At 45.6% G+C, this 24,358-nt stretch overlaps 1 protein-coding gene across 2 annotated transcripts in view; it reads left to right on the forward strand.

Annotated features, from left to right (window-relative positions):
- The window catches only part of SPPL3 (signal peptide peptidase like 3), a 252,056-nt gene that overhangs the window by 135,962 nt on the left and 91,736 nt on the right, over positions 1 to 24,358 (forward strand). For both annotated transcript variants that reach the window (XM_063913106.1, XM_063913105.1), the window contains exon 2: positions 17,047 to 17,124. In XM_063913106.1, coding sequence (XP_063769176.1) covers positions 17,047 to 17,124 — 78 coding nt within the window. The remainder of the gene's footprint in view (positions 1 to 17,046; positions 17,125 to 24,358) is intronic.

Genomic DNA, 24,358 nt, shown 5'->3' on the forward strand with positions numbered 1-24,358 from the left:
ATCTTTTCTATATGGCTTATGATTCCTTACTATATGTCCCTTGGTCCCGTCTATATGTTTAATAATGTGGCTTGTGTTTTCTGTCTCGGGGGTCTATATTGACTATGCGTCCTACTACTCCTACAATCTCTGGCAAAATGCCCTTCCTTCCTACAAGTGTAACATATTATTGACCATTAGGGATCTGGGGTTTGGACTGATGGGTCTTTCCTGTATGTGCCAGTATACTTACCATCCTCAACCTCTCCACCTGTTGTTCTCTGCGCCTAGCACTATTCTTGTGATGTTCAATAGCACACTATCTAAGATTAGCTACTGTGACCCCTTTCCAATTTTGCAAAGAAGTCTGCACCCTGACACTCAATGCCTTATTGAGCCCGTCCATTTGCACGGAGACAGCCACCTCCCATTTGCCGAATTAGTGTTTACCAGTGATCTTATCCAGATGGAGAGTTTTCTATTACTGCAAAAGACAAAAAAAAAAAGTTTAACAAGCTTCTAGGTCATGCGAAGTATTCATTCAATCCTTCTCATCCTGTATTAAGGGTCTGTACATGGTCCAACAAACATTTCCGAGCTCATCTTCACTAGGGGCATTACTAGGAATGAATACTTCTTATATGGTAACTAAAAGAATTACCCAGGGGTTACTCTGTCTCTGTCCGCTTTCCTACTGGCAAATACTAATGTGCGGACAGGTTTTTCTCCATTTCTGACGTTACTTTCTTGATTTTTGTTTTTTTTGTTTTTACTATATATGTACACGAATGATACCATACTCACCTGTTCCACTGGTCTCAGCCACTTCCCCCGCAGGCTACTGCTCTTCTTTTACCGGTTGGATACTCCTCTGGGTGCATGAGAAATGGCTGAAAACAATCAGGTCACCTTCTCCTCCTAAATAAAACTTCAACATTCATTAGTACATATATAGTGTAACACTGTAGGGGTGCAAGGTGCCTTTTCCTGGGGAATATGGCAGCCCGCAGCAGCTGAGGAACAACACAAGTCCAGTTTCTGGTACAACTGACCCCGGCCAGTTTTATTGAAACAGAAAATAAAACAAACCCCAAAATAAAAATACCTTGCCTGTCCGGCACTAACTAAACATAAGATGTTCCTAACTGTCACTAAACAAAACACAGAGTTCTTCAGTACATACTGTATAGCTTACTTGCATCAGAAAGCGTGTCTCTCACACACAGATCCTGCAGCCTTCCCAGGCAGTCTGCCCATACTAATCAGGTTAGAAGCACTATATCACTCTTACACAGCTGAAACCCTGATTAGCCCTCTGTGAGGCCAAAGACCCGAACTGGGCCCAATGTCTAGAACTCGCCTTATCTCTCTCTCAGAGCCTTTTCCCAGCTTTTACAGCAAACTGAAAAGGTTCAGACAAAACAAAAAGCATTTTTCCTAGAAGTTAACATTTTCTAAAACATGTAAGACAAGAACCTGGGACAAATATACCTGCCCTCAAACACTATCCCAGTGTTCTTGTCACATATCCCCCTCCCCTGTTTCGACCTAGGGGCCGGAACACTTGTAGCCCCCAAACAGAAGATGCGAGACAATGCATCTGCGTTGGCCAATTGTGTTCCCGGTCTATGTTCGACAGTAAACTTAAAGTCCTGCAACGCTAGAAACCATCTAGTTACACGAGCATTCTTGCCTCTATTTACATACATCCATTTTAAAGGGGCATGGTCTGTCACTAGTCTGAATTGTCTACCCAAGAGGTAATATCTCAAGGTATCTAGTGCCCACTTAATGGCCAAAGCCTCCTTTTCCACAATGGCATACCTTTTTCCATGCTCATTGAGTTTCCTACTCAAATAAATGATAGGGTGTTCGTCCCCATCTCTGGTTTGGGACAGCACAGCACCTATCCCTACCTCTGAGGCATCTGTCTGTACCACAAATTCTTTTGAAAAATCTGGTGTTATCAACACCGGTTGTGAACACAAAGCCACTTTTAATGCTTGGAACGCCTTTTCTGCATCAGGGTTCCATTTCACCACATTTGACTGCTTCCCTTTGGTAAGGTCTGACAACGGCACCGCTGTGGTCGCAAAATTAGGAATAAACCGTCTATAGTACCCAGTAATTCCCAAAAAAGCCCTTACCTGTTTTTTATTCACTGGACGAGGCCAGTTTTGAATAGCATCAACTTTATTCAATTGGGGCCTAATCAGACCTCTGCCTATGGTGAAGCCCAAGTATTTGACCTCCTCCATTGCGAGGCAGCACTTCTTTGGGTTAGCAGTTAACCCTGCCTCTCTGATTGAGTCCAGTACTGCTTGTACTTTAACCAAATGGGACCCCCAGTCTGTACTGTGAATTACCACATCATCCAAATAGGCAGCTGCATATTTTCTATGGGGCCTCAAAATTTTATCCATCGCCCGTTGAAAGGTTGCTGGAGCCCCATGCAACCCAAAGGGTAACATCTTATACTGGTACAGCCCCTCCGGAACCGAAAAGGCTGTTTTCTTTTTCATCCACTAGGGGTCACTGGAGTACTCTTGGGTCACTGGAGTACTCTTGGGATATGGACGGCTTCCACCGGAAGAAGGCACTGAATAAATTAATTTTTGAGACTACTCCTCCCCTCCATATCCTGCAGCACTTCAGTGTTTTTTCTGTGCTCGACACAGTTAGAAGGCATAGTGGAGCTCATCCACAAAGTATTGGAATTTTTTTCTAAGTTTTTTTTTTCTTCAATTTCCACGTCCTTTCCCCCCTTCTAACAGGCGTGGGTCAGGGACAGTGGAAGCGGCTGAGTAGCCGTGAGTGTCGGACCTCTCTGTAAAGAGCTCCCTCACTCCACTTGCAGGCTGCCTGCAGGAAAGCTGGACGGAGCTTGGATGAAGGCCCCGTCATAGACTTTTGTCACGGTCCAGGTATGTTGGGTTGGGGCGGTCAGCGCTTGCTGCCGCTCCACTGTTGGGGATTGTTGGGTACTCACCGCTGCCCGGAGCGCGTGTACATGGGCCGCTTCACGGTCCATGCGGCGCGCTCTCACTCTCCGGCTCCCAGCATCCTAAAAGACCGCTGCTCCCTGCGCAGCAGCAGCGCTGCTTGGCTACACAGACACGCCGTTATGCTGTGTGTGGCGGGCGGGAGCACGTGTGCATGGGCCGCTCCACGGCTCCATGCAGCACGCTCTCTGCTTCCGCCATCCGCCCGCAGCAGCCGAGGAGTTCCGTTGTCCGGGGTCTACAGACAGGCCGCTCACACGGCCCTTTGCAAAACTTCCACAGGCCCAGACCCGGTGCTGTACACGGAGGTCGTGGGAGTGGGGGGGGGGGAGACTTTAACAGTATTTGGCAGTGCAAGAAATGCTTAATATGTTTAAATGTTCTCCTGTCTGTTCCAGGTTTCCTATTTTTACATCTCGGCTAAGAGTGGTACTAGAGGAATTTTGGGGTCAGTTTTCGTATTTCTGGCAGGCACTGCACTTGCCTAGAATATACCAGGAACTTTGGTGTTATTACTGAGTCGTGCAGTCTGTCTGTGTGGAGTTTGTATTGTCTGTCTTCATAATGAGTAAGACACCAGCAAAATCTAAGAAACATTTGTCATGTCATGTCTGTAAGAGTGTGTTGCCTGATGGATCCACCACATGTACAGCATGTGTTGTTAATACAGCCATAAATACGATTTCCATTCCAGAAGTAAAGGCATCTCAGGACCCGCCATGGGCTTTACTTGCAGATGTATTAGTTGGTTTACAATCAGAACTGGCCGCCTCTCGTGAAGAAAGAGAGGCGGCAAGATCTGAGTTTAAGATGAGACCATTTGAGTTACCTGGGGAGTCTCAAACTGGTCATAAGTCCACCTTGAGTGGAAAAGATAAGTTTCCTTTTCCTACTAATTTTCCTGTCTCTGGGATACTAGACCTCACTGAACAGGAGTACGAGGAGGGCGAAATAGAACAACAGTCAGAAGGTGACGACTTTGACAGCCCAGGTATTGACAATCTCATCAGAGCAGTTCGTCAGTCGCTGGAGTTTACGGAAACTGAGGAGCCACTGACGAATGATGAGGTAGTCTTTACTAAACGACAGAGATCTCCGATGTGTTTCCCTATCTCGGAATCTCTTAATAAAATGTTACTGGAGTCACGGAAAAATCCGGACAAACGGTTTTCTATTCCTCGTAGATTTAAATCGAGTTACCCATTTCCAGAGGCCATGACAGCTACATGGGAGAACCCACCTTTGGTGGATTCATCCGTATCTAAACTTACGAGGAAGTTAACCATACCAGTCCCAACTGCTACTACGCTTAAAGACCCTGCAGATCGTAAAATAGAGGCTATGCTAAGGTCCATGTACACAGCATCTGGAGTGCTGTTAAGACCTGGGTTGGTTGGCATTTGGGTTACTAAAGCTTTAATGGTATGGATAAAAGAGCTCAAGTCGGCTCTGCAAGATGATCATCTTATACTTCTCGCGGATCAAATCTGGGAAGCTGCTGAATATCTATGTACAGCTTCTACTGACGTCTGTCAGCTTACTTCTCGCCTGTCCTCATCGCTAGTCACAGTACGACGAGCACTTTGGCTGCGTTCGTGGCAGGCGGAGACGGAGGTTAAAAAAGGTATAGAGGCATTGCCTTATGATGGCGAGAAACTTTTTGGTCCTGAATTGGACAAATGGATTTCTGAGGCTACTGGAGGGAAGTCTGTTTTTCTTCCATCGCCTACAACTATACCTAAACGGAAATATTCTGGTCCGGCGTTCAAATCCTTTAGAACTCAGCCCTTTCGTGGGCAGGGAGGAGCAGTCACGCCGGGCAGAAGAGGTCGGGGACGTAGTGCCCGACAATCCAATGCACGTCGTCAAGACACCAAGACCACTAACAAACCAGTGGCATGACGGGCTCCCAGCCCATCTCGGATCTCCAATTGTGGGAGCACGCCTTCAGAGCTTTCAGGGGGCGTGGCTGCAGACGTCCACAGATGGGTGGATCCGCAATTTAGTATTAGAGGGTTACAAAATAGAGTTCGATTATCTTCCGACAGGAAGATTTTTCACGACAGGACTGCCTGTGTCGGACGACAAGAAAGCAGTTCTGCAGGTTGCCATTCAGTCTCTGCTGAATGCTGCAGTGATAATTCCGGTCCCTGTGCAGGAACAGGGGCAGGGTTATTATTCCAGTCTGTTTCTGGTACCAAAACCAGATGGCTCAGTCAGGCCAATATTGAACCTAAAAGGTCTCAATCATTACGTCACTTACCACAGATTCAAGATGGAATCTCTCAGGTCAGTAATTGCAGGGTTAGAGCCACAGGAATTCATGATTGCACTAGATCTCAAGGATGCGTATTTGCACATTCCGATTTGGCCACCTCACCAGAGTTTCTTAAGGTTTGCGATAAGACGAGACCATTACCAATTTCAGGCTCTACCGTTTGGCCTCTCATCAGCGCCTCGGGTATTCACCAAGGTAATGTCCGTGATGACAGCTCATCTCAGGTCCCTAGGGGTAATAATTGTTCCGTATTTAGACGATCTACTCATAAAGGCTCCGTCGCAACAATTGCTTCTCCAACATGCCTTACTAACGTACAATGTACTAGTTCAGCACGGTTGGATAGTCAGTTTAAAGAAATCACATCTAATTCCGTGTCAACGACTTCAATTCCTAGGGATGATTCTCGATACAGTAAAACAAAGGGTTTACCTGCCACAACAGAAAGTACAGGGCATTCGTCATCTGGTGCAATTAGTGCTCAAGCCACGCACAGTCTCAGTACATTTGTGCATTCGCCTTCTAGGCACAATGGTGGCGGCTTTCGAAGCACTTCAGTTCGGAAGATTTCACTCACGTCCGTTTCAACTGGAGGTGTTAGCACAGTGGTCGGGATCACATCTGCAGCTGCACCACAGGGTGAGGTTGTCACCACAAGTCAGGGTGTCTCTTCTCTGGTGGTTAAAAATACACAATCTATCTGCAGGGAGACGATTCGGCGTCGCGAATTGGATAATTCTGACAACAGACGCAAGTCTCAGAGGTTGGGGAGCTGTAGTTCAGAGTTATCGGCTCCAGGGCCTCTGGGCGGATCACGAAAGATCGCTATCCATAAATGTTCTGGAACTCAGGGCGATTTACAATGCTCTAAGACAAGCGGTGTACATGTTTCGTTTTCAGACTGTTCAGGTGCAGTCAGACAACGCGACGGCAGTCGCATATATAAACAAACAAGGAGGAACGAGAAGCCGCATGGCTATGCGGGAAGTAGCTCGGATCCTCAGATGGGCCGAATATCACCAGGTGATATTATCGGCAGTGTTCATTCCTGGAGTGGACAACTGGGAGGCAGATTTTCTCAGTCGTCGGGATTTTCATCCAGGAGAGTGGGCATTGAATCCAGAAGTATTTCAGATGTTGATCCAGAAGTGGGGTTACCCTCAGGTGGATCTAATGGCATCCCGCCACAATCATCAGGTGTCAAGATATGTGTCCAGAACAAGAGATCCAGGGGCAGTGGCGGTGGATGCTCTCACAGCCACGTGGCCATACAGCCTTGTGTATCTGTTTCCACCGTTTCCGCTGCTCCCGTTGGTGCTAAAACGGATCAAGAGAGGGTTCGTCACAGTCATTCTAATAGCGCCTCATTGGCCTCGGAGGGCTTGGTTCTCGGATCTCCTCGGGTTACTCGCAGACGATCCGTGGCCACTCCCACTACGTCCGGACCTGTTACAACAGGGTCCGTTCCTTTACCCCGATTTAGCGCGGCTGCGTTTGACGGGGTGGCTGTTGAAAAGGCCATCTTAAGGAAAGAGGGCATTCCTGAGTCTGTTATACCAACCATGGTACGAGCTAGGAGGCCGGTTACGGCAGCTCATTATTATAGAATTTGGCGTACTTATATAGGTTGGTGTGAAGCTCGGAAATTTCCGACATCGTCTTTTAAATTATCCCGTCTTTTGTTATTTTTACAAATGGGGTTAGATGGAGGACTTCGTCTTTCCACATTAAAGGTGCAGGTATCTGCGTTGTCAATTTATTTTCAAAGGAAATTGGCCTCGTTGCAGTCAATACATACGTTTCTACAGGGTGTAAAGAGGATACAGCCTCCTTTCATTCCACCTACAGCACCATGGGACTTGAATCTGGTTTTAGATTTCTTACAGTCCGATTACTTTGAACCCTTACAACAAGTGGATATTAAATTTCTCACTTGGAAAACGATTTTTCTTTTAGCCTTAGCTTCGGCTAAGCGTGTTTCAGATTTGGGTGCCTTGTCATGCAAGTCACCGTATTTAATTTTTCATGATGACAGAGCGGAACTTCGGACGAATCCCGCTTTTCTACCAAAGGTAGTGTCGTCTTTTCACATCAATCAACCAATAGTAGTTCCTGTGTTAACAGGAGACTCTGGAACGTTGGATGTGGTTCGCGCATTGCGTATCTATGTTTCCCGAACGTCTACTGTGCGTAAGACAGATACGTTGTTTGTTCTCTATGACGCAGCTAAGAGGGGTTGGCCAGCCTCTAAGCAGACCTTATCCAGATGGATCAAACTGACTATACGTCAGGCTTACCTTTATGCTAAGTTACAGCCACCTACTTCAGTAACAGCTCATTCCACACGTTCTGTGGGGACGTCATGGGCAGCGAGTCGTGGGGCTTCTACGACACAGCTTTGCCGTGCGGCTACTTGGTCGTCAGTGCACACGTTTGTGCGCTTTTACAAGTTTGATACGTTCGCGGCAGCAGCATCTAGCTTTGGCCGTTTAGTATTACAGGTGCCAAACAGCTCTCCCGCCACGGAGGAGACTTTGGTACATCCCAAGAGTACTCCAGTGACCCCTAGTGGATGAAAAAGAAAATAGGATTTTGGTACCTACCAGGTAAATCCTTTTCTTTGAATCCATAGGGGGCACTGGACGCCCACCCAGAGCAGTTTACCTGTTTTAGGAGTCCAGTGGTTCTTATGGTAACACACTTTCACGACTAGTTTAAATTTAACAAGGGTTAATCTGTTATGGTGTCAACTGTTTAGTTGTCTGTTACGTTGTGTCAACTTTATTGTTGTCTGTGAGACTATATGTAATTCTCCTTTTGTCAATCTCTCTATCGATCCTGTTCGGCTCAGTAAAAAACACTGAAGTGCTGCAGGATATGGAGGGGAGGAGTAGTCTCAAAAATTAATTTATTCAGTGCCTTCTTCCGGTGGAAGCCGTCCATATCCCAAGAGTACTCCAGTGACCCAAGAGTACTCCAGTGCCCCCTATGGATTCAAAGAAAAGGATTTACCTGGTAGGTACCAAAATCCTATTTTTTCTTTGGCGCTATCAGATAAAGGTATTTGCCAGTAACCTTTGGTCAGGTCCAATGTGGTGAGAAACCTGGCTGTTCCCAGCCTTTCTACAAGCTCATCCACACGGGGCATGGGGTATGCGTCAAACTTGGACACCTCATTTAACTTACGAAAGTCATTACAGAAGCGTATGCTACCGTCGGGCTTCGGGATGAGCACTATGGGACTGGACCACTCACTGTTAGACTCCTCTATGACTCCAAGTTCTAACATGGTTTTAACTTCCTTAGAAATAGCTTCTCGCTGAGCTTCAGGAATCCTATATGGCTTTAAATGAACCCTGACCCCTGGTTCTGTGACAATGTCATGTTTTATTATGGTCGTTCGGCCAGGCAGCTCTGAAAATACCTCCCTATTTTGGATGAGAAATTCTTTAACCTGATTGTTCTGATCAGCTGATAATGTCTCTGACACCTTCACTGCGGGAAGCAACCGGGGTGAAGACACCGAAGGGCAAGGCTCCGCTGACAGAGACAACCTATCTTTCCAGGGTTTGATTAAGTTAACATGGTAGATCTGTTCGGGTTTTCTCTTTCCCGGCTGGTATACTTTGTAATTAACCTCATTCACTTTTTCCCTAATCTCAAATGGACCCTGCCATTTAGCTAGGAATTTGCTTTCCACAGTGGGTACCAAAACAAGAACTCTATCTCCAGGAGCAAATTCCCGTATCTTGGCACTCCGGTTATAGACCCTCTGTTGAGCACTTTGGGCCTGTTCCATGTGCTCTCTGACAACAGGTACCACGGCTGCAATCCTATCCTGCATTTGTGTTACATGCTCAATAACGCTTCTATAAGGAGTGGGCTGTCCTTCCCACGTCTCTTTGGCAATATCCAACAGCCCTCTGGGGTGTCTACCATACAACAAATCAAATGGAGAAAACCCCGTAGAGGACTGAGGGACTTCTCTGATGGCCATTAACAAGTAGGGCAACAAACAATCCCAGTTTTTCCCATCTCTCTCAACAACCTTTTTTAACATACTTTTTAATGTTTTATTAAACCTTTCCACCAACCCGTCAGTTTGGGGATGGTAGATGGACGTCCTGAGGTGAGTGACCTTAAATAACTTGCACAATTCTTTCATGATCCTTGACATAAATGGAGTACCTTGGTCAGTCAAAATTTCTTTTGGTATTCCCACTCTACTAAATACCTGCACCAGCTCCCTAGCTATCGCCTTGGTTGTGATAGTGCGTAAAGGGACAGCCTCAGGATATCGAGTGGCATAGTCCATAATTACCAGGATATACTGATGGCCCCGAGCAGACTTTAACAAGGGCCCCACGAGATCCATGGCTATTCTGTCAAACGGGACCTCTATAATAGGCATGGGAACTAGTGGGCTCCTGAAATGGGGTCTAGGGGCATGATACTGGCATTCAGGACAGGAAGAACAATATTCAGACACTTCTTTATAAACCCCTGGCCAAAAGAACCTTTGTAAAATTCTTTCAGTGGTTTTTTCTGCCCCTAAATGTCCTGCGGTAACGTGACTATGAGCTAAATCTAGTACCGTTCTCCGATAAGGCTGGGGAACTACCAGCTGTTCCACCACATCCTCACCCCTTTTGACAATGTGGTACAAGAGCTCATTACAGATGGCCATGTGGGGATACGTAACCCTGTCACCTGGTACCACAGGTTCCCCATTAACAATCTTAACATTCTCTCTAGCCTTTATTAAGGTAGGATCCTTTAACTGTTCAGACGCAAACAGATCCTTCTTTACCTCCAGGTCAGGCACGTTTTCAGTTCTAACTACTATGTCTCTGTTCCCGGCAAGAGGGTCCTCACTGGACTCCCCATCTGTCACTTCCCCAGCCAAACTAGCAAAAGGCAAAGGGACAGAAAGTTCCGAAGACCCACGTACATCCATAAAATCACCGGTATTATCAACTGGTTTTTTACTTCTCACATCTGTTGATAACCGTGATTCCCACAGTTTCCAAAAATGAGGAAAATCCCTCCCAATTATGGCCTCATGCACCAAGGTAGGGACCAGTCCCACTTTAACCCTTGCTGACCCACAACAAGTTTCTATATTCACCTCAGCAGTGGCATAATATTGGGTATCCCCATGTATGCAAGTTACCCCAATAGGTATTTGCTGGACCTTTAAGGGGTTCACTAACCCAGCTTTCACGAGGGTAACTAAACTTCCTGAATCTAGCAAGGCCTCTACCCGGTTACCTTCTAAGAACACATCACACATTTGTTTTTCCAGCTCAGGTGAAGGTACCACAGTACAGGCTAACCTAGCAAAGAAAGACATTCTGCGACATTCAAAGGCAGCATCACATTGCATGGGTTCTTGCGTGACTGGGCAATTGGCAATAACATGACCTGGCATACCACACCTAAAACATTTAACCACACGATTATCAACCCATTTGGGCAGCATAGACCGTTCTAGCCCCATTGGCCTGTTTCCAGGGCCAGTGTTTACAGTCTCTCCAGCCTTGCGTTCTCTTAACCGCCCAGCAACGTTTTCCCACGGAACAGTCTTACCAGTCTTTACTGAAGGGCGCTGTCGAGGACCTATGGGTTGCTGGGTGGTCATCAGTAGTTCCTCTGCTGCCAAATACCTCTCTACCATGTCCACTAATTGGTCAGCAGTACCCGGGTTTCCATGGCTCACCCACTTGCGCAGGACCATGGGCAAAGATCTCAAGTAGCGGTCCATGACGACTCTTTCCACCATCTGGGGACCAGTTAATGTCTCTGGCTGCAGCCATTTTTTTGTTAGCTGAATAAGGTCGTGCATCTGGGAGCGCGGAGGCTTCTCCATGGCGTACAGCCAACGGTGCACCCGTTGTGCTCGTACTGACAGCGTGACTCCCAGGCGGGTCAGGATCTCAGTCTTTAGTTTATCATAGTCCCGAGCCTCAGCAGGGCTTAAATCAAAGTAAGCTTTTTGGGGCTCACCTGACAGGAAAGGTGCCAGCAGACTGGCCCACTGTGCTTTCGGCCAGTTCTCACGCTCGGCAGTCCTTTCAAACGTGGTCAGATAGGCCTCCACATCATCAGCCTCTGTCATTTTCTGCAGGAAGTGACTGGCTCGTATAGAACTAGAGCTGGTTGGAGCACTGACGGCCACATCTCCAACCCGAGCTGCAAGTCTCTGCACCACTTCTGTTAAGGCCTCTCTATCCTGACGCTGTTGCCTGTAAAGTTCATCAACAACTGCCTGCTGTTGTCTCTTATTTTCCTCCATTGCCACCTGCTGTAGTCTCCAATTTTCCTCCATTGCCACCTGCTGCTGTCGGTTGGCCTACTGCTGAGCCGCTGTAGCTTGCAGCAAGGCTTTAAGCAGATCCTCCATGTCAACAGATTTTTCAGGCGGCTTTGCAGCTGCTTTTACCCAGGACATATATCAAACCCTCAGGGGTGAGTCTCAGTAACTTCACACTGGGCTGTATCTGCATAAACCACCGTTTTCTGCAGGCCTCACAAAGCTGCTGCTTTCACTTATGCGCAGAACGGCCTGCTCGCATTCTCCACCAAGTTGTAACACTGTAGGGGTGCAAGGTGCCTTTTCCTGGGGAATATGGCAGCCCGCAGCAGCTGAGGAACAACACAAGTCCAGTTTCTGGTACAACTGACCCCGGCCAGTTTTATTGAAACAGAAAATAAAACAAACCCCAAAATAAAAATACCTTGCCTGTCCGGCACTAACTAAACATAAGATGTTCCTAACTGTCACTAAACAAAACACAGAGTTCTTCAGTACATACTGTATAGCTTACTTGCATCAGAAAGCGTGTCTCTCACACACAGATCCTGCAGCCTTCCCAGGCAGTCTGCCCATACTAATCAGGTTAGAAGCACTATATCACTCTTACACAGCTGAAACCCTGATTAGCCCTCTGTGAGGCCAAAGACCCGAACTGGGCCCAATGTCTAGAACTCGCCTTATCTCTCTCTCAGAGCCTTTTCCCAGCTTTTACAGCAAACTGAAAAGGTTCAGACAAAACAAAAAGCATTTTTCCTAGAAGTTAACATTTTCTAAAACATGTAAGACAAGAACCTGGGACAAATATACCTGCCCTCAAACACTATCCCAGTGTTCTTGTCACAATAGGTTACAGTCATTTTTCATATTTTTATTATTTTCTATAGTTTGTATGCTGGCCGTAACTGCTTCCACATCTACATATGGCGTGTACTTGTTTATTGTTGCTACAAGTTCAAACAGTTCTTATATTTCCATTCTTGTCTTATATGACTTTGGTTAGACATACCACCTGCAATACCTTAGGATCAAACTCACCAACCCGTCTTGCTGCCACAGGTTTAAACACTTTATATGTCTGACCCTTTGTTTTCTGGATTTTATCATATATTTTACTGCTTACATTCTGCAGTACCTCTGGTTCAAAGCTGCCCACCTTAAGGAATGGTACCCTAATTTGTCAGTCATATGTACCCATTCAGACAAAAAGTCTTCAGTGTGTGGACCATATTTTCCACACATAACAAACCTCGCTGACCCCTTGGGCCGCGGCTCTTCAACCTGAACCCTGGCTACCATACGTCCACCGCTTGTACAATTGGATCCCATCGCTGACTTTTTCCTTTTACGCAATCCCCAATGCACGACACGGATAGACTGTGAAAGTTCTTAGAGCGCTTTCACCCACTCCTCCGCTGAGTACCACGATTCAATCCAATAGTGACCACCGCGTACCCAGTGAGGTCGACCTAATTGGTTTATATTTACTGGAATTGCTAGGAGTGACTTACCTTTTCCAGCAAAAATCCACCGCTGGAGATTTTCCTGAGAGAGACCAGCGAAAACTCCCTATACACTTTTTATACACATCACGCTTGCGTATGCTCTACACAGCGCTAATGATACCGCGATTTTACGCAAAAGCTCATACATGGGGTATCAAGTTGCGCTATTTATCGCACCCACAAATGCGCGGTCCAATCGCACAGCATATAGGTACTTGTTACCTATCTGCCGTACGACCACGGGTCGATGTACAAACTGCGACCCTTCAGCTGGAGCGTAACAAAAAACCTTTTTACTTCAATACTACACAATGCACAATTCCCTATTACGCTCCTCTGCAAATCTCTTCACGATTTGCGTTTTTCAATCTATACTAACGTGAGTCAGCCGCCTCACGCCGCCAAGCCTCCACTTACTTGGTGTACCACACGATGGGATCCCGAATTCCGGGGTTCGAATCCACTCACTCCTACGTTCGCTCATTCAAATACACTTTGTTTTTCTGTACAGAAAATTTTAATTAATTTAGATTGGCAGCTTTACCCCCAGAGGCAATACAGTTTAAACAAAAGTTTAATACTAATCTGCTTTAGAAACCGGGTCGTTTTGTGCTATTGTAGCATGGCTACTGTCCCACCTTTGAACTAAACGACACTATTGTGTAATTTGTACTTAGCGCCCGCACTCTTACGCACTTTGCGTAAACACGCGACCGTGCGTGTCTCTTACGCTCCGTGCGCAGTCCTGTACTTTGTCCGAGACACGTGTACAAAACCCTGTGGCCGCAAGAAAACAAATCACACAGTCTCTATAAATGTGAGCAATACTAACTATAATCGCTCACTTAACACAACACCCAGTTTTTTCTTAACAACCATGCCAGAACTGTGTTTGTGTCTTTACACTTACTTCCTTAAATACTGTTATTTCAAATTTACCTATATAGCAACAAATGTATCCGGTTTCTCCACAGATCTATAATGACTGCAATATTCTATAATTGAAATGATATGATTCAGATTGGATAGCTATCTTGCAGAACATACACTGATATAAATATACACATAATTATAATAATATTATATATATGTATCATTCACTAGCCTTCTATGTGACTCATTTACCCATTCAGTGCTTCTAATTTGCATATCAAAGCTATTTGCTTTTCACTGCTAAGAAAAAGCAGTTACACAGGTTAATTTGCATTTCAATGGCTATCCTATAGCAAACAGAGAGTTAACTAAATCCTGGGAAAGAAGAAGAAGAAGAAAAAAAAAGTATTTTTTTCTTTTCTTTTTTGTGTGCAATTTCTTACACCAAGCCAAGCATTTATCTCACCATTTACTCTCACTAGGCCTAATTGAAACTATTTGTAATTGACTATGGCATGGGTTAAATAAATGCATTGGTAACTCATAAATGGTGCTTGATGTGACCAAGGAAACTGATTGTTCTGAGCAGACTGAAAATCAGCTATTTAGAAAATGACCTTCCTAAAATGGCCACTGCTCCTCCCCCTTCCACATCCATGAGGTTTACACAAAATGGTGGACAGGCCATGTGGTTAGTCCAAAATGGAGGACAGACCATGCGGCTTCCTTTGTCACAAAGAAATCACACATTATACAAGCACCAGAAGTTATTTTAGGCCTGAGTTAAAAAAAAAAACTATATCAAGGCTATGTAGCAACTTTTAAATGTACTTTTAAACCTACTTAACAGATAAACAATCCAATCTGAATCAAACACAATATGACTTATTTGAACTTTGTTTTGCAACAATAAAAATTCATTTTAGCATTTTAAATATTATGAGAAACGCATTGTCCCTTGAAATTTCATATCATTGGCTTACTGATATCGCAACAATACACACTGATATGATTTTCTCAGCTTTACGATGCGTCCACCACAAGCTGATCGACCACAGCGTCGCGTTTATAATGTACAGTGGATCATTAAGACCATGATATCGCGTACCAGCCCCCATCTGTGAATGCCAAATTGTTTCCTTAAAAATATTTAAAATACCCGCTCTAATATATATTGTAAACGCCTGCACCTCTTATTACCATGTGCCATGAATGTGTGCTGTACATAGCAAAACACTGCATCCCATTAGAGAAAACAATACACCCACACATTATCTGAGTTCCAAAGCTCATTGATGTATATATTTGTTATTAAAAGGATATGGATTCAATATATTACAATGTACAGTATACACATAATTACATGGTTACAACTCACAATAAGCAGTTAATACATAAGTTACATACAGTTACAGGCCAGCGATACAATACCATTCCCTCAATGCATCTTATATCTCTCCCTTTCAGCAAATAAATGCAGGAACTGGTCTGGCAGCAACTCCATCATACTCTGGGACAAAACAGCAACTGCCTCCTGTGTGATCAGCAATATGTTATCTAGTTTTTGGGGGAGGGGACTTTCTCATTCATGATGAGTCACTAGTCTATTTGTATATGCTCCACAGGTTCAGCCTTGAAGACATCCAAAGGGGCTGGCCTGAGCTTCCTGTTTGGAATATCTATTGTTCTAATAAAAGTGATTTTACCTTTCATACATTTAATCATAACTATTTGTTGCAATGTCCTACAACTTAATAACAAGTATCAAATGAATCTACACATTAATCTGGTTGCTTTAATAGTAAATATGACCGGTCTATCTTGCTTCGTTCAAATAATACACATACATGACATTACTTCATTATATAATTTTAAATCATCATGATGTCTGGCACTTGATATTATTATAATGTACTGCATGAAATAAGTGTCGAATCCATCTCTGTGGCATGTCTGTGTAAATGCGTGCGTTACCATATATTGCTGTGCTCACTGCGTGTATTTGCAAGTATAGCGATTCATAATGTGTGTAGTTTGTATGTTCTTTTTATGTAATATTTTTGACTTCGACACTTACCACGTGGTACAACTTGGAGGTACTGTCTAAGGAGTCGCCACCGATTTAGGGGTATATTCAGTTGAAGTCGGATCCATTCCGGCAATCATTTGTAGGAATGGATCCGACCTGGGCTATTCAATGGACATCTCAGTTCGCCTTTAAAAAAAAGTCGAATTGAGATGTGGGAGGGGAGACGGGGGAGAGCAGCGCTACATATATAGCCGCTGCTGTAGCGCTGCTCTTCCCCCCCCCCCCCCGCACAAATCCCTCCTCTGTCACAGCCGCCGCTCCGTCCCCCGCTGTCATAGCCGCCGCTCCGTCCCCCGCTGTCACAGCCGCCGGCCCGTCCCCCGCTGTCACAGCCGCCGCCTCTCCCCCTCTCCAGCCATGTGGATGCTGCTGTGAGCGGCGACTGTGACATCCTTCAGCGCTGCTCTCCCCTTCTCACTCGACTTTTTTTTTTAAGTCAAACTGAGATGGTCGAAAAGGGGACCAAAACCTGTGTGTTTTGGCCCCGTTTTCGACACAAGCACGTGGATCGGCAGCTATTCCGCCGATCCACGTGCTTTTCGACAAGTCGAATTCATCGACTTGTCGAAAAACTTGGGGTTGTATTGAATAGGTCAAATCACGATTCGACCTTAAAAAGTCGAAAACTGCCGTCTTTTCGACAAACGGCAGCTTTCGACTTCAATTGAATATACCCCTTAGTAATTGTATACATTTCTGGAAAAAAAAGCTAATGTTGCTTTCTATGTTATCAATGCATAATTGTCAAACTATGCTGATTATTTTGCTTCTCTTGTACTCGATTGACTCCTGCTATGATACATTGGACATCGTTGAAATTATATTTTAGACATATTGTGAACCAATGCTGTTTTTCTACACTCTTTTCCATGTCCGCTATTTGATGTATAATGTGTTTTTTCTTTCATTCAATAAACATATTTAATAAAAATGTAAAAATGAATTAATATTGGTTCTCCATATTTGTTATGTATGGCTATACTAACTCTGGCTTCTGCATTCTACAGGGCGTATTCCTTGGTGGATTCCAGTCAAGTTTCCACGTTTCTTATCTCAATCCTCCTCATAGTCTATGGTAGCTTCAGGTAAGTGTTTGAAGATTTATGAACATAAATTTATTTCTATATTTTACTGTAAGTAGAATGTGTGTTGGCAACAACAAACTAATGCCAGTAAAATCTAATCTAATTTCATATTTAATAACTACATTTATAGATGACAACATTTATAGTACTCAAAAGTATTTACAGGCTAAATTGCACTTGAATGCGGTCTTTTAATCTTAAAAAATCCTAAATGACCCTACAGAGTAACAATTTAGAAGGTAGTACAATGAATACATTGAGTAATTATGAAATTAAATGATGTTTCTTGGGGGATACTGTGCTGTTAAGTCAGATACTGTCTGTAATCTAATCCCTGCAGCCATACTCGAGTATTGCCTAAATGCAAAAGTGTAAAATGTGTGTGCAATGATGCAATACCCTGGTGGGCACTGGTCTGTTTAGTCCTGCTGGTGAACCCTGTATTTCCATCTCGTCTAACTCAGCCTGTTATTTCCCACATGCCTCAGTTTCGCTTGAGCGGCCTGTTCTTCCTTACACAGTCACACAAGTGACCAGGACACACACAAGCCACCTGCAATGCTCTGCCTGGCTACATGCTTTTGTATCCCCACTCCTGTTAAACACAGGATACAGAACTACAGATGTTTATGTAAATTTTATGTTCCTACACTATATTTCTCTAACGTCCTAGTGGATGCTGGGGACTACGTAAGGACCATGGGGAATAGACGGGCTCCGCAGGAGACTGGGCACTCTTAAGAAAGATTTAGTACTACTGGTGTGCACTGGCTCCTCCCTCTATGCCCCTCCTCCAGACCTCAGTTAGAATCTGTGCTTGGAAGGAGCTGGGTGCATTTTAGTGAGCTCTCCTGAGCTTGCTAATAAGAAAGTATTTTAGTTAGGTTTTTTTATTTTCAGAGAGCTTCTGCTGGCAACAGACTCTCTGCTACGTGGGACTGAGGGGAGAGAAGCAAACCTACTAACTGCGGCTAGGTTGCGCTTCTTAGGCTACTGGACACCATTAGCTCCAGAGGGATCGAACACAGGAACCTAACCTTGGTCGTCCGTTCCCGGAGCTGCGCCGCCGTCCCCTTCGCAGAGCCAGAAGACCGAAGCCGGCGGGTTGAAGCAAGAAGACGTCAAAATCGGCGGCAGAATACTCCTGTCTTCATATGAGGTAGCGCACAGCACTGCAGCTGTGCGCCATTGCGCCCTCACTCGCCCACACACTCCGGTCACTGTAGGGTGCAGGGCGCAGGGGGGGGTGCCCTGGGCAGGAATTGATTACCTCCTGGCAAAAAGCAGCATATATACAGCTGGGCACTGTAATATGCATGAGCCCCCGCCATTACTTTTACACAAAATCGCGGGACAGAAGCCCGCCGCTGAGGGGGCGGGGCCTTCTTCCTCAGCACTCAACAGCGCCATTTTCTCTCCACAGCTCCGCTGAGCGGAAGCTCCCCAGGCTCTCCCCTGCAGACTCACGGTAGAAAGAGGGTAGAAAGAGAGGGGGGGCACATAAATTTAGCGCATTAATCATATATACAGCAACTACTGGGTTAACACTAAGTTACTGTGTGATTCCTGGGTCATATAGCGCTGGGGTGTGTGCTGGCATACTCTCTCTGTCTCTCCAAAGGGCCTTGTGGGGGAACTGTCTAAAAATAGAGCATCCCCTGTGTGTGTGGTGTCGGTACGTGTGTGTCGACATGTCTGAGGTAAAAGGCTCCCCTAAGGAGGAGATGGAGCTAATATATGTGTGAGAGGGTGTCTCCGTCGACAACGCCGACACCTGTTTGGATATGTGTAAGTGCTAAGGTGAATTTATTGCACAAAAGATTAGAGAACAGACAGGAAATCTACCCATGTCTGTCCCTCTGTCGCAGAGACCTTCAGTGTCTCTCAAGGCTCACTATCCAAAATAATAAACACTGATGTCGACACGGAGATTGACTCCAGTGTCGACTACGATAATGCAAAGTTACAGCCATAATGGCAGAAAAGTATTGAATATATGATTATTGTAATAAAAGATGATTTGCATATCACTTATGACTTATCTGTCCCTGACACAAGGGTACACATGTTTAAGGGGAAGAACGCTGAGGTAAATTTCCCTCCTCCCATGATGGAAAAGAGCGGGAATCTCCAGACCAGAGACTGCAGTTTCCCACAAAGAATTCTCAGGCAGTATCCTTTCCCCACTAGGGCCAGGATATGATGGGAATCTTCCCCTAGGGTGTCACGTTTGCCCAAAAGGTAGCCCTGATGTAACAGCTATTCTCAGGGATCCTGCAGATAGCGTGCACATTCTGGTACACTACTCAGACCGGCGATTGTGTCGGCATGGGTTTATAGCGCTGTGGCAGCGTGGACAGGTACCTTACCAGCAGAGATTGAGACCCTAGTATGTATGTATGTATATATATATATATATATATATATATATATATATATATATATATATATAAAAGATGCTGTCTTAAGATAGAGATTATATATATATATATATATATATATATATATATATATAAATAAAACATGCCCAAAGAGACATGAGTATACTGGGTCCTAGAGTCAAAGCTAGGTCTATTTCTGCTTGACGTGTCCTGTAGAATATGCAATGGACAGATGATGCCGACTTAAGAGGCATGTGGAAGGCTGAGGATTGTGTGGAGAAGGGTTCTCGGACCTGGTCTTCACAGCTATGGCTGGTAATTCTGATAATTTGCCTTATATTCCTGCACAGCCTAGGAAAGCACGACATTATCAAATGCAGCCTTTCGAATAAAGAAACAAGAAAGTCCGAGGTGCGTCCTTTCTTGCCAGAAGCGGGGGCAGAGGAAAGAAGCTGCACAACACAGCTAGTTCCCAGGAACAGAAGTCCTCCCCGGCCTTACAAAAATCCACGGCATGTAGCTGGGGCTCCACAAGCGGAGCTAGGCCCGGTGGGGGCACGCCTTCGTAAGCCACAAGTGGGTTCACTCCCTGTTAGGTCCCTGGGCAATAGATATTGTGTCTCAGGGATACAAGCTGGACTTTGAGAAGATGCCACCTCACCGACGGCCCTGCTGGCTTCCCCCCACGAGAGGGTAACAGTGTTAACTGCAATTCACATACTGTATCTTCAACAGGTGGTGGTCAAGGTTCTCCTCCTTTAACAAGGAGGGGGTTATTATTCGACCATGTTGTAGTCCCGAAACCAGACGGTTCGGTCAGACCCATATTGAATTTAAAATCCCTGAACATATACCTGAAAAGGTTCAAGTTCAAGATGGAATCGCTAAGAGCGGTCATTGCAAGCCTGAAAAGGGGAGATTTTATGGTGACTCGGGACATAAAGGATGCATACCTTCATGTCCCCATTTATCCACCTCATCAGGCGTACCTCAGAATTGCGGTACAGGATTGTCATTACCAATTTCAGACGTTGCCGTTTGGTCTCTCCACGGCCTTGAGAATATTCACCAAGGTAATGGCGGAAATGATGGTGCTCCTGCGGAAGCAAGGTGTCACTATTATCACGTACTTGGACGATCTCCTCATAAAGGCGAGATCAAGAGAGCAGTTGCTGAACAGCGTATCACTTTCTCTGGAAGTGTAACGGCAACACGGCTGGATTCTATACATTCCAAAGTCGCAGCTGGTTCCTACAACTCATCTGCCTCTCCTAGGCATGATCCTAGACACAGACCAGAAAAGGGTTTATCTCCCGATAGAGAGAGCTCGTGACGCTGGTCAGGAATCTATTAAAACCAAAACAGGTGTCAGTGCATCACTGCACTCGAGTCCTGGGAAGGAGGGTGGCATCATACGAGGCCATTCCCTTCGGCAGATTCCATGCGAGGACCTTCCAATGGGACTTACTGGATAAGTGGTCCGGATCACATCTTCAGATGCATCGGTTAATCACCCTTTCCCCCAGGCCCGGGTGTCTCTCCTGTGGTGGCTGCAGAGTGCTCACCTTCTCGAAGGTCGCAGATTCGGCATTCAGGACTGGGTCCTGGTGACCACGGATGCAAGCCTCCGAGGGTGGGGGGCAGTCACACAGGGAAGAAATTTCCAAGGGCTGTGGTCAAGGCAGGAGACTTGCTTTCACATCAATATACTGGAACTAAGGGCCATATACAACGCCCTAAGTCAAGCGGAGACCCTGCTTCGCGACCAGCCGATTCTGATTCAGTCAGACAATATCACCGCAGTGGCTCATGTAAACCGCAAGGGGCACAAGGAGCAGGGTGGCGATGGTAAAAGCCATCAGAATTCTTCGCTGGGCAGGGAATCAAGTAAGCGCACTGTCAGCAGTGCTCATTCCGGGAGTGGACAACTGGGAAACAGACTTCCTCAGCAGGCACGACCTCCACCCGGGAGAGTGGAGACTTCATCAAGAAGTCTTCATGCAGATTGCAAGTCGTTGGGAACTGCCACAGGTGGACATGATGGCATCCCGCCTCAACAAAAAGCTACAAATGTATTGCGCCAGGTCAAGAGACCCTCAGGCGATAGCTGTGGACGCACTAGTGACACCGTGGGTGTTCCAGTCGGTTATGTGTTTCCTCCTCTTCCTCTCATACCCAAGGTGCTGAGAATCATAAGAAAAAAAGGAGTGAGAACAATACTCATTGTTCCGGATTGGCCAAGAAGAACTTGGTATGCGGAACTGCAAGAAATGCTCACAGAGGACCCATGGCCTCTGCCTCTCAGACAGGGTCTGTTGCAACCGGGGCCCTGTCTGTTCCAAGACTTACCGCGACTGCGTTTGACGGCATGGCGGTTGAATGCCGGATCCTAGCAGAAAAAGGCATTCCGGATGAGGTTATACCTACGCTAATAAAGGCTAGGAAGGACGTGACGGCTAAACATTATCACCGTATATGGCGAAAATATGTTGCTTGGTGTGAGGCCAGGAATGCCCCTACAGAGGAATTCCAGCGGGCCCGTTTACTTCACTTCCTACAGTCGGGAGTGACTTTGGGCTTAAAATTGGGGTCCATTAAGGTCCAGATTTCAGCCCTATCCATTTTCTTTCAAAAGGAACTGGCTTCTCTTCCTGAAGTTCAGACGTTTGTAAAGGGAGTGCTGCATATTCAGCCCCCCTTTGTGCCACCAGTGGCACCTTGGGATCTTAACGTGGTGTTGAGTTTCCTGAAATCACACTGGTTTGAGCCACTTAAAACCGTGGAGTTAAAATATCTCACGTGGAAGGTGGTCATGCTATTGGCCTTAGCTTCGGCTAGGCGTGTCAGAATTGGCGGCTTTGTCACATAAAAGCCCCTATCTGGTTTTCCATATGGACAGGGCAGAATTACGGACTCGTCCGCAATTTCTGCTAAAAGTGGTGTCATATTTTCATTTAAGCCAACCTATTGTGGTGCCTGCGGCTACTCGTGACTTGGAGGGTGCCAAGTTACTAGAAGTAGTCAGGGCTTTGAAGGTTTATGGAAAACTGACTCGCTGTTTAACCTGTATGCATCCAACAAGCTGGGTGCTCCTGCTTCAAAGCAAACTATTGCTCGCTGTATCTGTAACACGATTCAGCAGGCTCATTCTACGGCTGGATTGCCGCATCCAGAATCAGTAAAAGCCCATTCCACAAAGAAAGTGGGCTCTTCTTGGGCGGCTGCCCGAGGGGTCTCGGCATTACAGCTTTGCCGAGCAGCTACTTGGTCGGGATCAAACACTTTTGCAAAATTCTACGAGTTTGATTCCCTGGCTGAGGAGGACCTTGTGTTTGCCCATTCGGTGCTGCAGAGTCATCCGCACTCTCCCGCCCGTTTGGGAGCTTTGGTATAATCCCCATGGTCCTTACGGAGTCCCCAGCATCCACTAGGACGTTAGAGAAAATAAGATTTTACTCACCGGTAAATCTATTTCTCGTAGTCCGTAGTGGATGCTGGGCGCCCGTCCCAAGTGCGGACTTTCTGCAATACGTGTATATAGTTATTGCTTAATAAAGGGTTATGTTATGTTGGCATCTGTGGTTGATGCTTGGTGGTTGTTCACTGGGTATGTTATCACAAGTTATACGGTGTGATTGGTGTGGCTGGTATGAGTCTTACTCTGGATTCCAAAATCCTTTCCTTGTAATGTCAGCTCTTACGGGCACAGTTTCCTTAACTGAGGTCTGGAGGAGGGGCATAGAGGGAGGAGCCAGTGCACACCAGTAGTACTAAATCTTTCTTAGAGTGCCCAGTCTCCTACGGAGCCCGTCTATTCCCCATGGTCCTTACGGAGTCCCCAGCATCAACTACGGACTCCGAGAAATAGATTTACTGGTGAGTAAAATCTTATTATGACTTTGTTGAGGCCATGGTTATCCCATTCGCTGCTTGAGCGTTTTCTCACCCCCATGCGTAGCCCATTTTTTGCTCGTTTTAAAAAGCCAGTTAAAATGTAACTATTTTAACAATATATAAACTCCACAATAAATTCTGCGTAGTTCTTGCTTTGACATTAAATCACCATTCCAAAATTGCAGTCAGCAAGATTCTCTTGGCGGAACAGCTGCCTTAAAAGTTACCAGTTTGGGTCACACTTTACATCACATCCAGCACTTTGGTCAGGTTCAGTTATTTTCCATGTTAAACCCGGGCTGTCTAGGCGTGCCCACTTTATTGAAGTCCGCCATATGTGTAGGTTGTCACAAATACATCTGTACTTGAAGAGAATACAGTTTACATTTTGCAGATTTCATCGTCTCGATTTAACTGCTAATCGGGTATAAGAAAAGTGTTGTTGCCCAACATCGCCTGACATTTTTTGAACTACAGCATTTAATGAGAAGACCCTTTTTTTGATTCACACAATGTGAAATATTGTGTGAATTAACGAAGTCCTAGGGGGTGTTTCAGTTAGCATTGTGGGGATGTGGCACCTGGTTGAAGTGCCCAAAGCCATTCAATTGACTGCATTGCGCCAGGCACTTAACCTAGATGGTGCACTAATGAATTGGTAATTGAATCTCACCCATTGTCTGGTGATTACCAGACAAGAACTACTGAGAGAGCACATTGAGAGGGAAAACTCCCCTCTTTCAAACTATGTTGCTTCAGTGTGTGGACTGTTATGGGGACAATGTGCCCTTCCCCCATCTATGGAAAGCATTTTTCTGCTGTGTTGGTTGATAGTCTGGTGATGACATAGACAATAGCTAAGAGGTCACATCATTTGATATATGTGACTCCGCTCTTTCATATATGGGTGCCCCTATGTGTGCAGGTGCAATTATAGGCATGATGGGACACGTGGCACC

Source organism: Pseudophryne corroboree, chromosome 1 (assembly GCF_028390025.1).
Source record: "Pseudophryne corroboree isolate aPseCor3 chromosome 1, aPseCor3.hap2, whole genome shotgun sequence".
NCBI lineage: Eukaryota > Metazoa > Chordata > Amphibia > Anura > Myobatrachidae > Pseudophryne > Pseudophryne corroboree.